The sequence below is a fragment of the Cottoperca gobio genome, unplaced genomic scaffold (genome assembly GCF_900634415.1).
Source record: "Cottoperca gobio unplaced genomic scaffold, fCotGob3.1 fCotGob3_332arrow_ctg1, whole genome shotgun sequence".
Lineage (NCBI taxonomy): Eukaryota > Metazoa > Chordata > Actinopteri > Perciformes > Bovichtidae > Cottoperca > Cottoperca gobio.
The window spans coordinates 265,001-286,136 of record NW_021166938.1 but is presented as its reverse complement, the minus strand read 5'-3'; the positions used below and the strand labels follow the sequence as shown (position 1 = coordinate 286,136).

Genomic DNA, 21,136 nt, shown 5'->3' with positions numbered 1-21,136 from the left:
CCAGTTGTTGGAAGCTAATTCAAATTTTATTTTGTAACTTTTCGGAAATGTGTTTATTATCTTCTGCTGCATATGGTTGGAACCTATTATTGAAGCATTCTCAGTTAGAAAGCTAAATTAAGGGCTTGAGAATGTTTGTGTTGTTTACTCTGAGTCAGATAAACTGATGTATGGACCCTTAACAAATAAAACACAGTGTTTTGTCTCTGATTTCAAAGTGTAATGACAAAAATCCCTCATGGTTAGGAACCTGGTTGCACTGACATCATTAAACCACCACTGTGCAGTTCAAAGGAAATTCATTAAATAAAAATGACTCCTGCACACAATGCTCTTTGCAGAAGATTCATGTCTTCCATCAAGCCAGCCTACATATTAAAGGCTTATTCCTTGTTAGCGTCATAAAGCTTTACAGAATTGTGATAATGGCTTGAAGTTCATCCAAGACTTTTTCAACAGTCCTCACAACTCTGTGATTCTTGACTTATAAATACATTTAAAACGTTCCTCGTTTCTCTGGCAACATAAATGTTGTAAAGAGATTTATTTACCCTCCTTTTATTTAAAGTGTGTTTAAAGGATTTGTATAGAAAGAACATTTGAACATTGCACGTTGCAATGGTGCACTGCACATTTTATATATAATGTACCTTTTTAAAATCAGAGGACCTTTCCTCTTCATTTGACAGAAACACACAAACCTGATACAGCACAAACCCAGGGAGGATTGTCAAATGTTGTGTTTAAGCTTCAAAGTCAGATATCAGTCAGTCTGTAAATCAGTAATAAACCTTGATAACTATTTTGATCTCAACTACACATCTGTATCTTTCGTGACTGCATCTTGCATGGTTGGGTGGCTATTGCGGTGACAAACCTTTCTAAAGACAGACAGAAATATGGATATATTGTATACCTGGCAAATCACTGAAAACCGGTTTTGTGGCAGTTCCTGATAGAGTAGATGTCTCCAGGAGTATGTTTTACCATGATGACACACACAGACTCACAAAGCTGAAAACAATATCAGTATCATTGTCACGGCTGGTGGCAAGATGTAAAGTGATGGCTGATAGGATTGACTGTATATGAGTCCACAACTGTAGGTCCTGATCATTGGGACGTTTCTGGCACAGCGTTTGGTGTTTTACTGTGTTGTTGAAAATGTTGTTTCCAGGTGGAGACGTGTGTGTGTCAGGTCATGACAGTGGGCCAGTGTTTAAAGAACAGCCAAGCAGTTTAATCTACCCAGAGGGCCTGAGTGAAGGCAAGGTGACCCTCAACTGTCAGGCCAGAGCTAGTCCAGCTGCATCCTACAGGTGGGTAACACACACACAACCACGCACTCGCATGTTCATGGTGACCAAAACCAATGTCACATTTGGGAACTTTGGAAACATTTCCCAAATGATGATAATGAGGTGATGATTCCTCTCCGGGAATCTGAGGTAGTCAAACAACTCCACAGTGGCAAAGGATGGACAGGATATCAAGGTGTAGTCGTGGAGTAGAGGGGTTGCAGTTCGGTGGCCTGAGGATCTCATCGTTGCTCTTTGCAGATGATGTGGTCCTGATGGCACCATCGGCCTGTGACCTTCAGCAGTCACTGGATTGGTTCACAGCCGAGTGTGAAGCGGTTGGGATGAGGATCAGCACCTCGAAATCTGAGGCCATGGCTCTCAGCAGGAAACCGGTAGATTGCCTACTCCAGGTAGGGAATGAGCCCTTACCCCAAGTGAAGGAGTTCAAGTACCTCGGGATCTTGTTCGCGACTGAGTGGGTGGTATTGCATTCGCTTTTCTGCACCGGTGTGATGAAAAGAGAGCTGAGCCGGAGGGCGAAGCTCTCGATCTACCGGTTGATCTTCGTTGCTACCCTCATCTATGGTCATGAAGGCTGGGTCATGACCGAAAGAACGAGATCGCGGGTACAAGCGGCCGGATTTCTCAGGTGGGTGGCTTCCTAAGGGAGATAGGGTGAGAAGCCACAAGCTTCTCACAAGCGGAGTAGAGCCGCTGCTCCTTTGCGTTAAAAGGAGCCAGTTGAGGTGGTTCGGGCATCTAGTAAGGATGCCACCTGGGCGCCTCCCTAGGGAGGTGTTCCAGGCACGGCGAGCTGTGAGGAGACCCTGGGGAAGACCCAGGACTCGGTGGAGAGATTATATCTCTTCACTGGCCTGGGAATGCCTCGGGATCCCCCAGTTGGAGCTGGCGGATGTGGCCTGGAGAAGGGAAGTTTGGGGTTCCTTACTGGAGCTGCTGCCCCTGCGACCCGACCCCGAATATTGGTAGACGATGGATGGAAAACATTCTCACAAAGTCTTTCAGTGAAGTTCCCCCAAAGTTGCTAACAAATTGGTAAATACCAGTAGAAATCTTATGCAAGTTACATGATACCCAAGTTTACATGTCGTGATTTTGAACTTCAACAAAAGGAAAGTAATGTAAGGTATAAGACTTTCATTTTTCATGTCCAGGCTGCTAACAAAAAACTTTTTTTTGTCTTCTTCATGTAAATAATTCAATATATAATGTAAAAAATATTTATATTTGAGGTGGATCACCAAAATCATTAAATAATAGACCAGTGGACTATACTGTATGTTACTGATGGCTGACACAGCAGTTACAGTAAGACACATAAATTACCTAGAGCAGGGCACATTGTCCATTTTTCTGTATTTGTGTATAATATCAATCTTTAATGTGAATAGCTACACTAGAAATTGAAACTACAATATTTTCTCATGTTAAATCATCATCATGTTATTTACATGATCAAAAAACATGTTTCTCATTCCTATATTTGATCATGTAAATATATAGTACACGTGGATGATGTGCATGTGAAGCATATTTTGAGTGACATTGTGGAGTTTAGATTAATCACAAAGGGGTGAACATATGAAGCACATGCAACATTGTAGTGTTTTTAATATATCTTGTTCATATGTGTGCTTGTTATGCAGCTCTTGTTTTGCATTTAAAGTATCAAATCAAATCAAATGTATTTGTATAGCCCAATATCACAGATTATACATTTGTCTCAGTAGGCTTTACAGACTGTACAGGTTACGACACCCTCTGTCCTTAGACCCTCGCATCGCACAAGGAAAAACTTCCTAAAAGAAACCCCATAATTAAAGGGGGAAAAATGGAAGAAACCTCAGGGAGAGCAACTGAGGAGGGATCCCTCTCCCAGGACGGACAGACGTGCAATAGATGTCGTATGTACAGGATAAACAACATAGTATAAATACAATATTTGACAGAAAATGATGTTGTGTTGAAAAAGAGAAAGTTTGGATGAATCCAGGAAAATGTCAAAAAGGCTTCCCGGTGTCCAGCAGGACCAGGGCAGCAGGCGCAGCCACGATTCCTGATCCTGGCGTAAACTTTATCAGTGGCAACCTGCCACATGAGAGACATAGAACCTCCGGGGATGATACCCTGGATGATGAGTTGGTAACATACATTTACATAAATGCATACAGATAGAGAGGGAGAAGAAGAGAGGGAGGGGAGGAGAGAGGAAGAGAAGGAAGAGAGCACGGAGGTGTCCCCCGGCAGTCTAAGCCTATAGCAGCATAACTAGGGGCTGATCCAAGGCAAACCTGAGCCAGCCCTAACTATAAGCTTTATCAAAGAGGAAAGTCTTTAGCCTACTCTTAAATGTGGAGAGGGTGTCTGCCTCCCGAACACAAACTGGAAGCTGGTTCCACTGGAGAGGAGCTTGATAGCTGAAGGCTCTGGCTCCCATTGTACTCTTAGAGACTCTAGGAACTACAAGTAACCCTGCCGTCTGGGAGCGCAATGCTCTAGTTGGTTTATAAGGTACTATGAGATCTTTAAGATATGCTGGAGCCTGACCATTAATGGCTTTGTAAGTCAGGAGAAGGATTTTAAATTATATTCTGTATTTTACCGGGAGCCAGTGCAGAGCAGCTAATACAGGAGTAATATGATCCCGTTTCCTTGTTCTTGTCAGATTGCGTTCTACAGCATTTTGGATCTACTGAAGAGTCTTAAGGAATTTTTTGGGACAATCTGATATTAATGAGTTGCCTTGAAGTAACAAATGCATGGACTAGTTTTTCTGCATCATTTTGAGACAGGATGTGTCTTATTTTTGCAATGTTACGTAGATGAAAGAAGGCAGTCCTTGAGATTTGTTTTATGTGGAGGTTGAAGGACATATCCTGATCAAAGATGACACTGATATTCCTTACAGTTGATGCTCGAGGTTAAGTTAATGCCATCCAGAACTACTATGTCATTAGAACATTTTAAAATTAAATTAGAATTTTTAGGTTTTTATGTATAATTCCTCTTGTGTTTACTATTGATTTTATTAATGTAATTGGTCATGGGCCATGCACAGTCACTATGGGGATTTGAGTGTGTAAGACTGCAACTCTGTCTCCCGGTCTCAACCCGGGTTGTCATGGGTTAGGTCCACTAATAAACTTTGTAATATTATTGGATATGAGATTATTGGATCTGTCGGTTCCAGCGAACCTTACATGAATAGAGCAGCTTAATGACTCTTAACAACATATCTCCTGTTTTTGATGTGTTCTGATCACTTTGCCCTGCGATTTGTCTTACAGATGGCTTGTAAATGGCACAGAAGTCCCGCTGGGTTTAGACCTGCGCTACACGCTGGTGGCCGGGAGCCTGGTGATCAGCAGCCCTGAGTCTGTTCGAGACACAGGCTCTTATCAATGTCTGGCCATCAACCGCTGTGGCACCATCATCAGCCGAGCAGCGAATCTCAAATTTGGCTGTGAGTAAGAACAATGATGCTGTTAACCTTTTGGCCTGTTTGAGGCAGAAACAGTGACCCACTCAGGCAGCTGAGTGGGTCACTGTTTCTATGTCAGAGATAGAAGACATTCGATAAGCGTCTTCTATTAGTGTCATTTACTTCACACTAACTCTCCACAAATGTACTCTGATTACTATCAACTGTGAACTATGCTCCTTCTGTTACAATCTGTATGTGACAGTAATATTTCTTCCATAACTTTCTCCTTTTCTGCTTTACACCTTCTCCTGTTTCTCCAGACCTCCATGACTTCCCTCCAGACAGCAGGAGTCCTCAGACAGCATATGAAGGAATAGGAACTTTCCTGGCCTGCCAGCCCCCTACACATTACCCAGGTATCCACCGTTACACAAACATAAACATTTCACACTAGTTATTTAGTATTTTAACCTACCTCAAAGATGAGAGAAACATTTAAATACCTTTGAAAATTATGTGTTGTCAGCTGGGAAATTATTTTCACGGCATAGTTTTCTTTCACAGAAAACATGCCACAGCCTGTAGCTGACAGGGAAGGGTCAGAAGGTGGTTCACACGTCACAGTGTTTTAAAAAAGCAGAATTATTTACCTTTTGGGATAAGGGTGACTATGAAACTAAATGTCTAATGGAAATGCACATTTCAGACTCTGCTGACTAAGCTCTGCTTCCAAATTGAAATCTGAGCACTAGTACAACCCAGTAGGTTCCGACTGTATTACTGATTCATGAGAGTTGCAACCTGTCTCCTCTCCAGCTCTGTCCTATCGCTGGTTAATCAACGAATTTCCCAACTTCATCAAGAAGGACGATGGACGCTGGTTTGTGTCGCAAGTAACAGGGAACTTGTACGTGGCTAAAGCAGAGCCAAACGACACCGGGAACTACTTCTGCTTCACCACCATCAACATGGACATCAGCACCAAGAGCACCTTCAGCAAGGCTAACCAGCTCACTGTGCTGCCTGAAGGTATGAAGGCTTTGCATCTGCAGGACTGGTCTATTAGCAGCCACAAGTAGCTTCACCATGGAGGTTTGCAGAAAAGGATACATAAATATCCAGAGGACAAAGGGACATCTGTCTGGTGTTAATGTTATAAGTAATAACCTGCCTACCCACTGGGTAGTAATTAGGCCTGGTTATCGGAGATCAAAAGTTTCAACACTGATTCTAATGTTATACCTAAGGTTTGATTTTTTGAGTACAAAAACTAAATACATTTCATAAAAACATATTTAAAAACATTTTAACTTTTGATATACTTAGATCACAGACACAATTCAGTCATTACTCACAATCTTTGATAAGTTCAATAGATGTCATTGTAACCATATTTACATTTTAAGATTATTGTTGGAACAAATGAAAAACAGGCCAACATCACTGACAGGGCAAATGTCTCTATTGTACTCTGTATTCAAATAGTATATGTGTAACATTTGAATGAAATTAAATAAATGTATATAGCCCAATATCATAAGTGACACATTTGTCTCAGTGTGCTTTACAAAACTGTACAGCATACGACACCCTCTGTCCTTAGACCCTTGCACCACACAAGGAAAAACTTCTTCCTAAAAGAAACCTCACAATTAAAGGGGGAAAATGTTCTAAACCTCACGCAGAGCAACTGAGGAGGGATCCCTCTCCCAGGACGGACAGACGTGCAATAGATGTCGTATGTACAGAATAAACATCAAATTAAAAATACAACATGATGTGATCAAATATTCAAAAAGATGGATCCAGGAAGATGTCAAAATAAGCTTAATAATAATAACAATATCAATAAATAAACGTGGGTGACAGGCAGGATCAGGGCAGCAGGCACAGCCAGGATTCATGATCCAGACGTAAATTTTAACAGTGGCAACCTGTTGATTTCCCCGGATGCTAAGATTACATACATAGACATAGACATACATTTAAGGGACATGAATGCATACAGATAGAGAGGGAGAGGAGGAGAGTGATGGGGAAAGGAGGAGGAAAGAGGTGTAAGTCTCCCGGCAGTCTAAGCCTATAGCAGCATAACTAGAGGCTTGTCCAAAGCAAGCCTGAGCCAGCCCTAACTTTATCAAAACCAGCTTTATCAAAAAGGAAAGTCTTTAGCCTACTCTTAAATGTGGAGAGGGTGTCTGCCTCCTGAACACAAACTGGAAGCTGGTTCCACTGGAGAGGAGCTTGATAGCTGAAGGCTCTGGCTCCCATTGTACTCTTAGAGACTCTAGGAACTACAAGTAACCCTGCAGTCTGGGAGCGCAATGCTCTAGTTGGTTTATAAGGTACTATGAGATCTTTAAGATATGCTGGAGCCTGACCATTAATTGCTTTGTAAGTCAGGAGAAGGATTTTAAATTATATTCTGTATTTTACTGGGAGCCAGTGCAGAGCAGCTAATACAGGAGTAATATGATCCCGTTTCCTTGTTCTTGTCAGATTGCGTTCTACAGCATTTTGGATCTACTGAAGAGTCTTAAGGAATTTTTTGGGACAACCTGATATTAATGAGTTGCCTTGAAGTAACAAATGCATGGACTAGTTTTTCTGCATCATTTTGAGACAGGATGTGTCTTATTTTTGCAATGTTACGTAGTTGAAAGAAGGCAGTCCTTGAGATTTGTTTTATGTGGAGGTTGAAGGACATATCCTGATCAAAGATGACGCTGATATTCCTTACAGTTGATGCTCGAGGTTAAGTTAATGCCATCCAGAGTTACTATGTCATTAGAACATTTTAAAATTAAATTAGAATTTTTAGGTTTTTATGTATAATTCCTCTTGTGTTTACTATTGATTTTATTAATGTAATTGGTCATGGGCCATGCACAGTCACTATGGGGATTTATAAACTTTGTAATGTTACTAGATAAGATCTGCTTCATAATCTGAATATTTACAAATTTATTTTATTTCAGCCAATCCCAGGAAGTCAGCTCCGAGCATCAAAGTGCGCTTCCCAGCAGAGACCTACGCCCTAGCAGGACACACCACTCAGTTAGAATGCTTTGCCTATGGAAAGTAAGTTTACAATTCTGAAATCATTGCATGATGTGCCTGAAAGCTATTTTGGGTTGAGAGGCTGTTCCCTGTCCAGCTTTACTTGTTGATGTTTTTACTCTCAAACATCTTCATACTTTATCTCTATCTGGTTCTTATGCTGTTTCATTTTGAAACTACAATGTTTCCATTACTTTCATCCAACGCCTCCCTCTGTTTGTTGTCTCATAGTCCAGTCCCAAACCTGCGATGGAGGAAGGTGGACGGTTTGATGCCGTCCAAGGCAGGCTCCAGTGCCGAGGGTCCCACCCTCATCTTGCCAGAACTCTTGTTCGATGACGAGGGTGTTTATGAATGTGAAGCCTACAACTCAGAAGGAAGTGATAAATACCAGGGACGCATTAATGTGCAAGGTAAAGAAAAGATCATGTATGTATGAACAGTTTGTATTGCAGCAAAGCACATGCTGTATCAGGTATATGCTGTACATGCTGTATCAGTACTGTATTGACGTTAATTTGACAGCAGCTTAACATGTCGGTCATATGTGTGAATAAACATCATGGTCAATTTTCAGTAAAAGTCACAACGCCAAACGTCAAACATTTGCATATCACTTTCAACATGGCACAAGTCTGAGTTCAATGCCACTGGAATAACTTAAAGGCTGTAGCAGCACAAGGTAAAACATGCAGAGAGAGGGGTCTGCCATGTGCTGTCTCTGTTTTATTTCTGTTATTTCCCCTTATCCTCCAGCTCAGCCGGAGTGGTTGCAGGTGATGATCGACTCAGAGGTGGAGATCAGTTCAGAGCTTTTCTGGAGTTGTATTGCTGCTGGTAAACCACGACCCTCCATTCGCTGGCTACGCAACGGACAGCCACTTAGCACACAGGTAACACACACGCTACACTATTTACCATTACACCAATGGTTGATGATCAGTCACCAAACAATGTTAATGTCTAATGTTCTCCTTGTCCTTTTACTTGAAAAATCTGTTACACGAATACTTCAACCCAGAAAAGGTCACATTCTCTGGTATTTCTTATAAAACTAGTGAGGAAACATCTACACAAGAAATCAACTTCTTCTCAACTTTTCAATAAAGTTGAAAGAATAAGATGGATAGAGTTCTCCCTGCTGGGAATGATACCAAAAGGTCGAAGCAGAAGGAATAAGTTGTCTCAGGCATTATTTAGCTAATTTCTTTGTTATGGGATGGATTGGTCTACATGCTGCTGAAAAACATCTCAAAGTTGTAAAAGTGCAAAGTTATACACAATTATGAGTATAATGTAGTGAATGAGAAAATGCAAATTATTTATTTACTACTAGATTACTATTACTAGATCAGATTGTGTAGATTAATGTAGATTTAGTTTGCGTATGACATGGAGTCTTTTTTTTAGCAGGATCTCTTCACCATGTTATCGGAGCACAATACACGAATGCATTGTTTCACAGCTCACACATCCTTTTTAATTCCCTTCACTCACTTCCTTTATTATCTCCTTTTCAACCGCACAAATAACCTTTCCCTCCGACCCCCCCAGGACCGGGTAGAGGTGAACGGAGCTCGTCTTAAGATCAGTAACCTGGCCCTGGAGGATTCTGGGATGTACCAATGTGTGGCTGAAAACAAACATGGCACCATCTACTCCACTGCTGAGCTCAGAGTTCAAGGTAGGTAGAACAAGCAGTGCTGTCTTTAGTTTCCCATATATGAAATTTAATTAAATATATTTATTGTTAGCTTTGAAAACATTTTATTTTTCTAAAATGACATTTCTCAATGAAAGTGTCATTATACATTATAAAACTTTCACAAAATCATATTATACATTATAAAACTATTAAACATTCAGACCTATATGTAAAAGGTTTCCTTGGATTTATACAAATTGAATACTGTACCACTCTCTTGCCTCAAGATTCACTTCCACTATTCCTTCATGTCTCCTCCTGTCTTCCCTTTTGCATCTCATCCATCCACCTCCTTGTTTTATTATTATGTCCTTCCAGTTCAGGCTCCAGACTTCAGGTTGAATCCAGTAAGGAGACTGATCCCAGCAGCCAGAGGGGGGCAGGTGACCATTGAGTGTCGCCCTCGAGCTGCCCCGAAACCCAGCCTGTTCTGGAGCCGTGGGACAGAGCTGCTCATCAACAGCAGCAGGTATTACTGACTCATCCTCATTTTCATACATATACACTGCATTTGCTTCACATTTATTTTTAAACCTTGTGTAAGACCCCAGCTCTCTATATTATGCCTAAGTTCATATAACTAACTTTAGACTGAAACGACTCAAGGTAGCTGCCACAAAGATTTACCCTTTAAGTTAATATAAAACATAAAACACTAACACAACAAATCAGACCTCTTTAAAATAATGAAAATCTTTCAAAATAGTATTAAACAAAATTACCTCTACTAAAATTAGCAGATCAATGAATTACCTAAAAACATTATGCACAATGGAATTGGTTTATACCTAAATATTAAACCACACATTTTAATCTTCTCAGATTTCTTTGGCTAATCAACTGAGATTGAGCAGGACCCGTGCTTCACGGTCTACAGCTGCAGTTCTGTTCTGATTACTCAAACATTCACCAGGCTAAATTACCCTACTGTAGTGTTTCTCAGCATCTCTTGGTCCGTGTTTCTTACATGCACTAACTGATACCGACAGCAACCAATCAAACAAAATAGCTGAAACTAAAGGCACAATTGGTGTATCTTTTTTTAATTAGTTTACTCCACGCTTTGCCTTCAATATTGTTTAGAGGGGTTATTTGAGTTACTTATGAACTTGTTACATCCTACTTTGTAATTACATTACCTTAATCAGTTAACCACTTTTTATTTTATTAAACTAAATAACTTTCAGTTTAATTGCCGTACTAAATTATTTTCGTCCAATTTACGAAGGAACTAACTTGTTTTAATCCTTTACTTTTGCCTATGAGGTTTGTGTTTGGTTGCAGTTTTCAATGAATGTGCCAGTATTAAACTTAAGATAAAGATAGATAGATATAGAGCTTAGTATTAGTTATTTGTCTAACCATCACCAAGAACCGAAAAATAAGATAAATAGCTTCTCAGTGAGAAGTGTGTGATATTTGCATGAATCTGAACAGACAAATTAACTATTGGTCAAAGGAAAGAAAGGACTTTTTTGAAAAACTGTAGTATGTTTTAGTTCTATTTTAGTCTCTCTGTCAGTCTGTCTGTCTGCCTGCCTGTCTGAGAGACAGACATATGGACTGACAGAGACAGTCAGTCTGTCAGTCTTTCAATCAATCAGTCCGTCTGTCAGTCTCTCTGTATGTTTCTCAGTCAGTCTGTCTGTGCCTTCCGCCTCTGTTTGTCTGTCTGTCTCTCCGTCTGTCAGTTAGTTCATTAGAGAAGACAGCTGAAACTATCTATATATCTATGAGTCTATATATCACTATCTTATAATCTTCACGTGGAGTTTACATATCTGTGTTTCCTGTGTCACTGGCGGCTGTACATTCTGTGTAACGTTATGTTTCGATAGTTTGTATGTTGCTTGGGTCTGGGCGGCAGAGACGAGGGAACGACTTGTGTTTCTGTTTCGTCCTCTACATTTAGCTTGCAGCGTGGGCGGCTCAGATTGGGCCCGTGAATATCCCAGCACCTGTAGTCACAACGGGCTGATGGAGCGCTGGGTCTAACCCAGGGGTGGGCAATTAATTTTTACAAGGGGCCACATGAGAAACACGAGCTGTGTTGGAGGGCCGAATCAACAATAAATTTAACTTAATTCTGATCAATATTAATTTTCTCCCATTGCAAAAAGGAGTACATTATATATGTTGATTAGCTGCTACTGGTAATCAAAAGAATAAGGATATTCTCTTTCAATAAATATATGAAATTGTGGAGTGGGTCAAATAGGAAAATACTTCTGGAGAAGTAATAAACAGTAAAAACAATCATTACATCAGTATTCTTCACAAACCAATACTGAAAAGGTGTTTTACAGTATGTAAAGATAAGCAATGAATCAACTTTATACAAAAAGCAATAAGTGCTTTTGATGTTTTTCAGTTCACTTTACTTGTTCAGTGAGAAAAATCCAGTCTGTCTTGGGCTTGAACAAGTGCACTGAAATCTGGTTTAATGTCTGAGGTTGATATGTGCAGGACAGCTGACAGGTGATCATCAGTGATAGAGGATCTGTATCTGGATTTGTTGAACTTCATCACTTAGAATGTCTGTTCACACATGTAGGTAGATCCAAAGAGGACCAGAATCTTCTGAGCATGTCTCCTCATGTGTGGAAAGTTCCCCTCTTTCAGGGAAGAGTAAAACTCAGGCAGTGAGACTGACCCAAAGTGCTCTGACAGAAGTGTGTCAGACTGCAGGTCAATGAGTTCAAGCTGAACATCACTGGGTGTATCATCCACATTACATGTAAATGGGGAAACGTCCATGTGCATTTCATTCTCAACTGTTTTAAAGTCTTGAAATTGCCTCCAAAACTCACCATGCAGTGCTTCTAACATGGATGAGTACCTGTGGAGGTGATCAGCTGATGGTGTGGCTTCCTTCAGTGTTGGCAAGTGGGTGAGAATGTTGTCCCCCATTTGGCTTGAGAGCCTTCACTGCGCTGTACATTTCATGCACAAAAAGGCCCTTGCATTGCAGTTTGACATTTAGTTCATTCATTAGTGCAGTCACTTCAACAGCAAAACCAAGGTCTGCCATCCAGTCTGCATCTGAAAGCTGTGGGACGTCTTTTCCTTTCTTCACACAGAAGTCTTGACTCTCTTCTCTCAGGTCCCACACTCTTTGCCCAGGCTGAGCCACCTGACAGCGGCGTGGTAGCCTATGTCACGATATTCAGCCTCATTTTCCTCCAAAAGTGCAACAAACTGTCTGTGATTCAATGCTCTTGCCCTGATGAAGTTAACTATTTTAGTTAACATCGACAAAATGGTTAATTTTTAGAACTGACTTACACAACACTTCCTGATGTATAATACAATGCAAAAATACCAATTTCTGTTCAGGGTTCATTTCTGTCACTTTATACTGCATTCTCTTCAAAAGTCCGACATTTTTCCCCGTCAGATTTGGACAACCATCCGTTGTCACGCCTGCCAGCTTGTCCCATTTCAGTTCCAACTTGTCCACACATGCATTTACCTCCGTGAACAAATCACTCCCTGTTGTTGTCCCTTTCATTGACTGCATGGCCTCTCCTTTCTTTTTCTCCGGGAATGTGTTTTGCAGAATCCACCAAACACTCCTTGATAACCTCTCCGACAGAAAACGGTTTACTTTTTCTAGCGATTTTGTGGGAAAAGACATAACTTGTCTTGACAGCTGCATCTCTGGATGTGCAACGTTTTGTAAAAACTCCTTGTTGGTTTTGCAGTTTAGCTAGCAAAGCACCCGACTCCTTTTCCCGCTCTTCATCAGACAAGTTCTTGAACGGCGAATCAAATTGTAATCCTTGAACACAGTGACCTGCACACCACAAACTAAGCACACGGCTTTACCTTTGACTTCTGTAAATAAATACTTAGCAGTCCATGTCTTCTTGAAAACGCGGCATTCTATATCAACCTTTCTTATTTTGGCGTGAGCGGACATTTTGAGCGCTAGCCGGCCAACATCACATGCAAACTTCATTTCTGCAAAAAAAAAGTCTTTGTAGGTGAAGCGGTTGAGTTTGCACCACTTGTGTTAATACACCTTGTGTTAATGCACCTGCCATCGGCTCAGGCAAGCTCACGCTGCACACTAGGTTGTCAGGCCACAGAGAAAGTCATTCTCTTTCTCATGCTCTTACTTTAGCTCGGCAAGCTAACAACACGCTTCAAGATGTCTCTCAACAAACCAAAGAAACCTAAAGTTTATTCTGAAAATCGCCAATTCCATTGATAAAGTGGTTATTCACCAAGGACAGCGTCACTTCAGCCATTAAAAAAGTGCCTCTATCAGACACAACAACACTTCGCAGACAGTGTTACTCCTCAGTAAGGGAAGTAGCTATTGGCTGTCCTAAAAGTAGCTAGAAGTCGCTAAATGACGTCATCGTCTAATCTGCAAATTTCATTTGCATTTAATTGTAATGGCCGCTGTAGGAGAGAGGAATAACATTGTGGGAGAGGCACTACAAATTAACTTACTTCTGTTGATTCTTGTTTTTTAATTTTGCCATTCTTTTTTGCGGAGTCAATTTTTTTACTCATTAATGGCAGCCTGCTTTGGGTGAAACTGTTATAAGGCTTTGCCTTTTGAGCATGTTTTTGAGTTGTCGTGTTTTTTTATATCACAAAGTTTGGCGTAGAAATCAGCCTTACAATACAGGCAGTATGCCCCGTGTATCATCTCCAATAAACGGCTTCAACCAGACTTTGGATTGAAGGTTTAATTCCCACTCCTTTCTGTAATTTTGAGTTTAGACATGGTGAACTAGCTAGCTAGATGTTTAGCTTATGTCACGGAGAGGCTCACACACACAGTGGCAAAAAAAGTCGCCAAGAGGATTTGGAAAGTCGGCAAGTTAGCAACACTGTTCGCAGAGTGGAACTAGATATGTCGGGGAAGCTTTTGGAAAACCTTCGAAAAGCGGAGTTTATATCAATCGCTGTGGACAAATCAACTGACTGTATTGACATGGCCTAGCTATGCATCTATGTGAGGTTTTTCGATAGAGTGCACTTTAGGGAAGAACTTCTGGGGCATATTCCGTTATTAATTTTCAACAGATAGTCTGTTTTTTTAACGAACGTGAACTGGATTTACAAAAGGTGTGCCTGTTGGTTACTGATGGCGCTCCAGCTGTGATCAGTAGAGTGCAGGGGCTGGTGGTGCGTCTAACAGCCATAGCCCCACATATGCAGTATTTATACTGTATTATTCATCAATCTGTGTGGTGTACAAAGCTCAGTGGTGATTTGAAAAACACCATGGACACTGTCATGAGGATTGTACATTTCATTCACTCAACCTCCAGCCTCCATGACCAATGAGAAGTTGCATGAGTGTCTCAGGATTGCCCTCATGAGCCAGACTATGTTGAAATTGCTAAATCAAGACAGTGTAATTTCTCTCACTGACTCAAACAGGCTCAACATGACAGAAGTCTGATATGTGTGGTAGTTCTATAGGAGTACATCACCTGACTTAGGTGTGTAAATCATTCTTAGTGTACATGCAAAGACAGATCTGCTTTATGATGATTCAAACAAGCCTACTTACTGTTAAATTGTAAAAATGTATCCAACGTATGTATGTTATTGTGAGTTTGATGCTACTGTTTTACTATGTTCTATTTGCATTTAGTATTTCATTCTATGGATATGGACTTGTTTTCAAAGCACCTCATGTATGCTTGTAAGTGTTGAGGATATTATAAACAGGGCTACTTACTGGTAATGTGGTGAATACTGTTTTATAATTTTTATCTTTTTTTTGTTCATGTTATGTATTAGTAACTATTAACACTGTAAGTAAGAGTTATTTGTAGTGATTCATTGACAAAGTATTGTGTGGCCCACAAACCCCGAGTGATTTTCCTATTCGGCCCACTTGCCCAACAAACATCCCATTTTAGGCTAAACACACAATCAAAATAAATAAATATTGCATTGGAAAGGTTTTCCAGTCCTTTCTCCACCTCTTATTAATGTTGTCGCAAACCCTCTACTAAGTGTCAGTGACATCCTGTTTAAGGCTTGAAGCCTCTAAATAGTGAAGCTTATATTACTTATTCTGTTTGAGTGACAGCTTCGAATGGACCATCCTCCGTTAGTCCAAACAAATCTGTGCCATTCAGTCATTCAGTGCTAAAGCTGTAGAGTGGGTGTTAAATGTCAATAATTTAAAGTTACAAACCACCCAGCTAAGATGAGAAGCTGTTTACAGGTATGACAGTCTGTTATTTCTAAGTTTAAAGTTATAAGTGAACATGAGATATGTCTGCCACATAGCCTCAGTCTAATTCAACTCTAAAAGTCATCAGCGGGATGTACATACTAACTACAGGAAAGTGTGTGTACTTGTTGTGAGTCTTGTAGTCTAACATTCCTATCTGTTCTGATGATTTACTCACCCAAGGGACACAGCTGTTTTCCTGTTTTATTTTGAAATGTTCCCTTCCCCTTGTGTCATGTCTGGTATTACTTCCTGCCCTTGTGTTTTCTGCCTTTCTCCCCAGGTGTGTCTCGTTCCCTTCATCAGTTTCCTCCTGTGTATTTGCCTTTCTCTCACAGCTGTGTCTCGTTCCCTCATTTAGTGTCTGTGTGTATATATCCCTGTCTGTCCCAGTGTTCCTTGTGAGTTCGTCATCTAAGTGTCACCCCCTGTTGTTGTCGTCTCCTCGCGCTCTGCGCGTCTTCCTGGTTTGTGTTTTCAGTTTTATTTGTTACTTTGTATTTTTACTAGCTTTTTTTTTTATAAAATAAAGCTCTCTTTTTGGTAGAACCTTGTCCAGTGTACTGCATTTGGGTCCTCACCTTTTCCCCACCGTGACAACAGCCTTACAACAAGATCTAACAGAACAGGCAAAACAAAAGCAGATTTGGCTAGAATATCAAAGCCAATTATTTATATGAAGCTGAAAGTGATAAACAAATCTGAAATCTAATTAATATCTGCACTGTGAAACGACATGTGTGCACACATGGACCAAAGCCTGAAATCTAGTTCAAGGTGGCGAAAAAGTCGCACTGCTTCAAATAGCTAAAAGAAAACTCTAGAACAGCTTGTCTTGTCTGAGATTCCCCAAGTTGCTGAAACTCTGAACATTGTTCTTCCAAAATATATCCCCTCTTTAGTGTTTTGATGAAGGAGGTGGAGACGGCTGTCTATCTTTATCTCTGTTCCGTTGGGTTGAGAACTTCTGCACTCGGCTCTCTCTTGATCTTGAACATGATCTTGATCTCAATGACATTACCTGATTATTAAAGGTTGTAGTGTGTATGATTCACATCATTTTCATACTCATCTTACCCTTAAGCCCTCCTGCAGAGGTGTCTGCATCTGCTATGGTTCCACACTCATGTTTCCAATATTTTGTCCATCTCTAACCATGCAATGAGTTGGTAACAGTATTTTAGTCAGCCAGCTGCAGGCACTCTATACCCTCTGCATGTTTGTGTCTTGTCAGAGTCACAGTAACTCCAGACGGCATCTTATGGATCCACAACATCAGCAGGGCAGATGAAGGAAAATACACCTGCTTTGCTGAAAACTATCTGGGCAAAGCCAACAGCACTGGACACCTTTCTGTCAGAGGTACACACACACACACAGACTGTGTCAGATCCACCCAGCATTCCTCAAATCCTTTTTTGCTTTAAAATGTATCTCAGTGGAAAACCTAAATCTAGACTTTAAATGTACCTCAAAAATTGTAATGGTGATATTACAGTTGCATTGTCAAATTATTTGTTTGTCTGTTGTTGTTTTTTGCAGTGTATGGCCTAAACGTCATCTTTTACCCTAAATTGAAGCGCTAATGATATCACTAATTAGCACAAAACACATAAATCAGCCTTGCTCATACATGGTATCGGCTTATTAGCTTATTGCAGATATAACAGAATCAATTTATATGGCAGATAAATGGGTAGTTGACAAATACTCTGTGAAAACTGTGCTTCTTTTGTAAAACACCATTTTTGAAGAAGAAATGCATAAATCAGATAAATCTTTCACAAGTGCATTTTCAAAATCTGAATTAATATACAAATACGTGGGATAGATTTATCTTCATTGTTAGACACCTATTTTCATATACTATAAAATATAAAACTGTCCAATACGATACCAATTTAAGATGAGTGATGATTATATCTCCCCGAATGCAATATTTTGAGATAAAAACAAATTTGTGGTTCTTCAATGTGTGTCACACAATACGACATTATGTCACACAGTTATTTCATTAAAGAGAAAGTGAGAGGTATTACATTAAAGTAGTTGTATTTACCTTTGAATATGTATAACACAATATAATATTAATAAGAATAATAAGAATTTCGATAAAAACAATGTTAACCATGTTTTTTTTAACAAAACAAAACTTTAAGAATAATTCTTTCTGTAACCTTTTTGGCATCAAGTTATTATTGAAGGTTTCACTCTCCCCTCAGCCTTAATAATAATAATATATTCAATTTTTATAGCGCTTTTCTAGATACACACAGACAATTTTCATTTTAGAATCATTCAGTACTAGCATAAAAACAGACATATATACAAATGTGTACAAGATGCAAACAAAAGACAAAACCAGAACAGAGAGCAGGTAAAACTAACGAGTCATAAGATGGGGGAAGGAGATCAGCAGGAGAAAAATCTTGAAGAGGTGGGCTTTAAGGGCTTGCTTGATGTATGTCATTAGCCTTCTTTTCATGATGCCTGTTCTTCTTAATATTTAAAACGTGTCATTTGAAAATCTGGATGTGAAAATTAGCCTTATTCTTTTATAGTCAGCTATCAGGACCATACACTTTCTCTTCATTTTAGAGGATTTTCTACTTTCATTAAGATGTTGTTCTCATAGAACCAAGCAAATTCACATTCCTGCCACTAGTTTTAATCTGAATTAGCTTTATCTTTGTGCCCAAACCATACAGATGCCACGAAGATCCCGCTGGCTCCTTCCAACGCTGACATCAATCAAGGGGAGAATGTGACGTTGCAGTGTCACGCCTCCCATGACCCCACCATGGACCTGACCTTCACCTGGGTCCTCAACGGCGTCCTGCTGGACCTGGAGATCTCTGCCGGGCCGTACCACCGGGTGCAGGGGGTGAGTCCTGTGAGCCATGGTGGAGTGAAGGTGGTTGGATTTGGGTGTAGGACTGGAAGAACAATTCTACTGCATGGAGGTTCAACATTACAGTGTTTGTTAAAATATTAGGTAGGTGGTTCTGTGAGCCATTGAGGGGAAGAGGGCATGTCATGAATAGTTGAGCCCTCATTAGTTCCAGTCAGGCTTCAAAACAGCTAACAGCAAATAAGACATGATCAACCATTAGCAGAATCCACCTGAGCTTTGAGGTTGTAAGTTTTAGTAATGTTGTGTTAAAGTCTTATGTTTAGAGATTGTCTTTCTGGCTTTGCTGAAGAGGATAAACATCATTTTGTTGTTTTTTAGTGATTTTATGTTTCCATTGGACTTTTACTCTTTCCACTGAGTGTCCATGGGAAAAGCACATTGAGTGATTGCAAAGATTGGAAAAGCGCTATATAAATGTAGTTCATTTACCATTTCCACAGTGTGGCTCATGACAAGTTTTTAACAGCTCCTATTCAGTTTATTTTTTTCAGTATGTTATACTCCTAACTAACACAGTGCTTAACTAATTTACTTGTTTCTCTTTATTGCTCTGTCTGTGCCCTAGCAGAAGGAAAACATTGGTGACCTGCTGATTGTGAATGCTCAGCTGAGTCAAGCAGGGATGTACACGTGCACAGCTCAGACTGTGGTGGACAGCGCTTCAGCTTCAGCCAAACTAGTAGTTCGAGGTGAGATGCCTCACAGCTGTCTTCTCATGCCATTTTCTCAAGGTCACTGCATTTACAGAAACATGATGAAGAAAACCTTCAAGACAAAGAACATCAAATTCAGTAATACAGTTCTGCAAAACACAAGAACACAAGAGAAAGATTCTAACCACAAGTCAGTGTGAAAGCATGTAAATGATTCCAGCATCTTTCTTTTATTTACTATCATATCAATGGCTCTTCTTTTAATACAGTAATACGGATAAGTAAATATGTTGGTGAGCAGTCGTTTTAGAGTTTAGTCTGTGCAGATTTCAGCCTGTCAGGTACTACCTGAACTACGAGCACTTCCTGGTTAGTTTGAGGTATCAGGTCAGAAGACAGAATGGTTTCCTTTATATTGGTGGGGCTTGTCTGATAGGACAACTTCATGTTAACATTATACTTTATTGAGGGCAAACACTGGTTTTGGTTGCTTCTGGAATGAAAATCTGCAAAGTCACTTGTAAATACAGCTGTTAGATAAATTAAGTAAAGTGTTTAACATTTTTAACAAAACGTAGAAAAAGTATCCCTAAATACAAATACTCCGAAGTGTGTCGCAGTTGTTATTTCAGTAAGTGCATTGCTGAACTACAGTTTATAGATGTGATAGGTTCCAGCCTGTGTGGATTGTACCACTCTTTGTACTGCTGTCAGTATATAGATCAGCTGTCTGTGCAGAAATGTGCTCACTGCTAACTGAGTCTTATACACATCTGAATCATGGAGCACTGATCAAACTCATTACATTACAGGTCATTTATCAGACGCTCTTATCCAGAGTGACTTACAGTGAACTAACTACAGGGACAGTCTCCCTGGAGCAACTCAGGGTTAAGTACCTTGTTCAGGGGCACAATGGTGGCAGCCCTGGTATTGAACTCACAACCATCTGGTGTTGTATTTGGAAGCCGTACCACTAGACCACCACCACCCAAACTCCTGTTACTTTAGTTCATAGATACACACTGAGATATAAATGATTTAATTTACTTAGTAACAAGTCTGTGTCATGTCCAGGACCTCCAGGACCTCCTGGAGGTTTACTTGTGAAGAATGTCGCTGAGGCGTCAGTGGAGCTCAGGTGGAGTCGTGGCTACGATAACCATAGTCCCATTGGCAAATACGTCATCATGGGCCGGTCATCACTCTCATCCGAGTGGACGAAGATGAGGACAGGTGTGTGTGTGTGTGTGTGTGTGCGTAAGTTATTTTTAATTGAAACCAGCTTTTCAAATTCGACAACTAAGTCAGACTTAAAAAGTCATTTTCAAATTATTTTTGTGTTTTTATAGAAATGTTGTTATATTTTGTAGACTAAATTGGTGCTGAAAGATATGGCCAAAATCTTCTATCCCGATATAGGTCATTTATTATCTTGATAACGATATATATATGTATATGTGTATATATATTATATGTGTATATGTGTAATATATATATGTATATGTGTCTATGTGTATGTATAGTGTGTATATATAGATATATAATGTGTATGGATGTGTTAATATAAGATATATATGTATGTGTGTATATTAAATATAGATATATATGTATGTATATATATAATCTAGATATAGATCTAGATATATATATTATGTTATGTCCTCGCATATGTCTGATCTAGTCTAGCTCTCTCTGTCACCTATACTTATATATATATGATATCTATATATATCTCTATGTCTGTCTAGTCATCTATCTCTAATGTATCTCTATAGGTCTGATTATTTCTATTTCTGTGATACTGTCTCCTTATTTTTATTCCATAATATGATACATTAATACAT

The 21,136-nt window shown here is 39.8% G+C and overlaps 1 protein-coding gene across 3 annotated transcripts in view; it reads left to right on the top strand.

Annotated features, from left to right (window-relative positions):
• The window catches only part of cntn2 (contactin 2), a 74,147-nt gene that overhangs the window by 30,369 nt on the left and 22,642 nt on the right, over positions 1-21,136 (top strand). The window contains exons 3-15 of one of the 3 annotated variants that reach the window (XM_029427522.1): positions 1,178-1,319; positions 4,610-4,785; positions 5,067-5,162; positions 5,563-5,775; positions 7,725-7,827; positions 8,038-8,219; positions 8,563-8,699; positions 9,361-9,490; positions 9,830-9,980; positions 16,957-17,084; positions 18,431-18,606; positions 19,205-19,325; positions 20,367-20,525. In XM_029427522.1, coding sequence (XP_029283382.1) covers positions 1,178-1,319; positions 4,610-4,785; positions 5,067-5,162; positions 5,563-5,775; positions 7,725-7,827; positions 8,038-8,219; positions 8,563-8,699; positions 9,361-9,490; positions 9,830-9,980; positions 16,957-17,084; positions 18,431-18,606; positions 19,205-19,325; positions 20,367-20,525 — 1,914 coding nt within the window. Of the gene's footprint in view, positions 1-1,177; positions 1,320-4,609; positions 4,786-5,066; positions 5,163-5,562; positions 5,776-7,724; positions 7,828-8,037; positions 8,220-8,562; positions 8,700-9,360; positions 9,491-9,829; positions 9,981-16,956; positions 17,085-18,430; positions 18,607-19,201; positions 19,326-20,366; positions 20,526-21,136 lie in introns of all 3 variants that reach the window. The other 2 variants (XM_029427523.1, XM_029427521.1) reach the window with 2 other exon arrangements.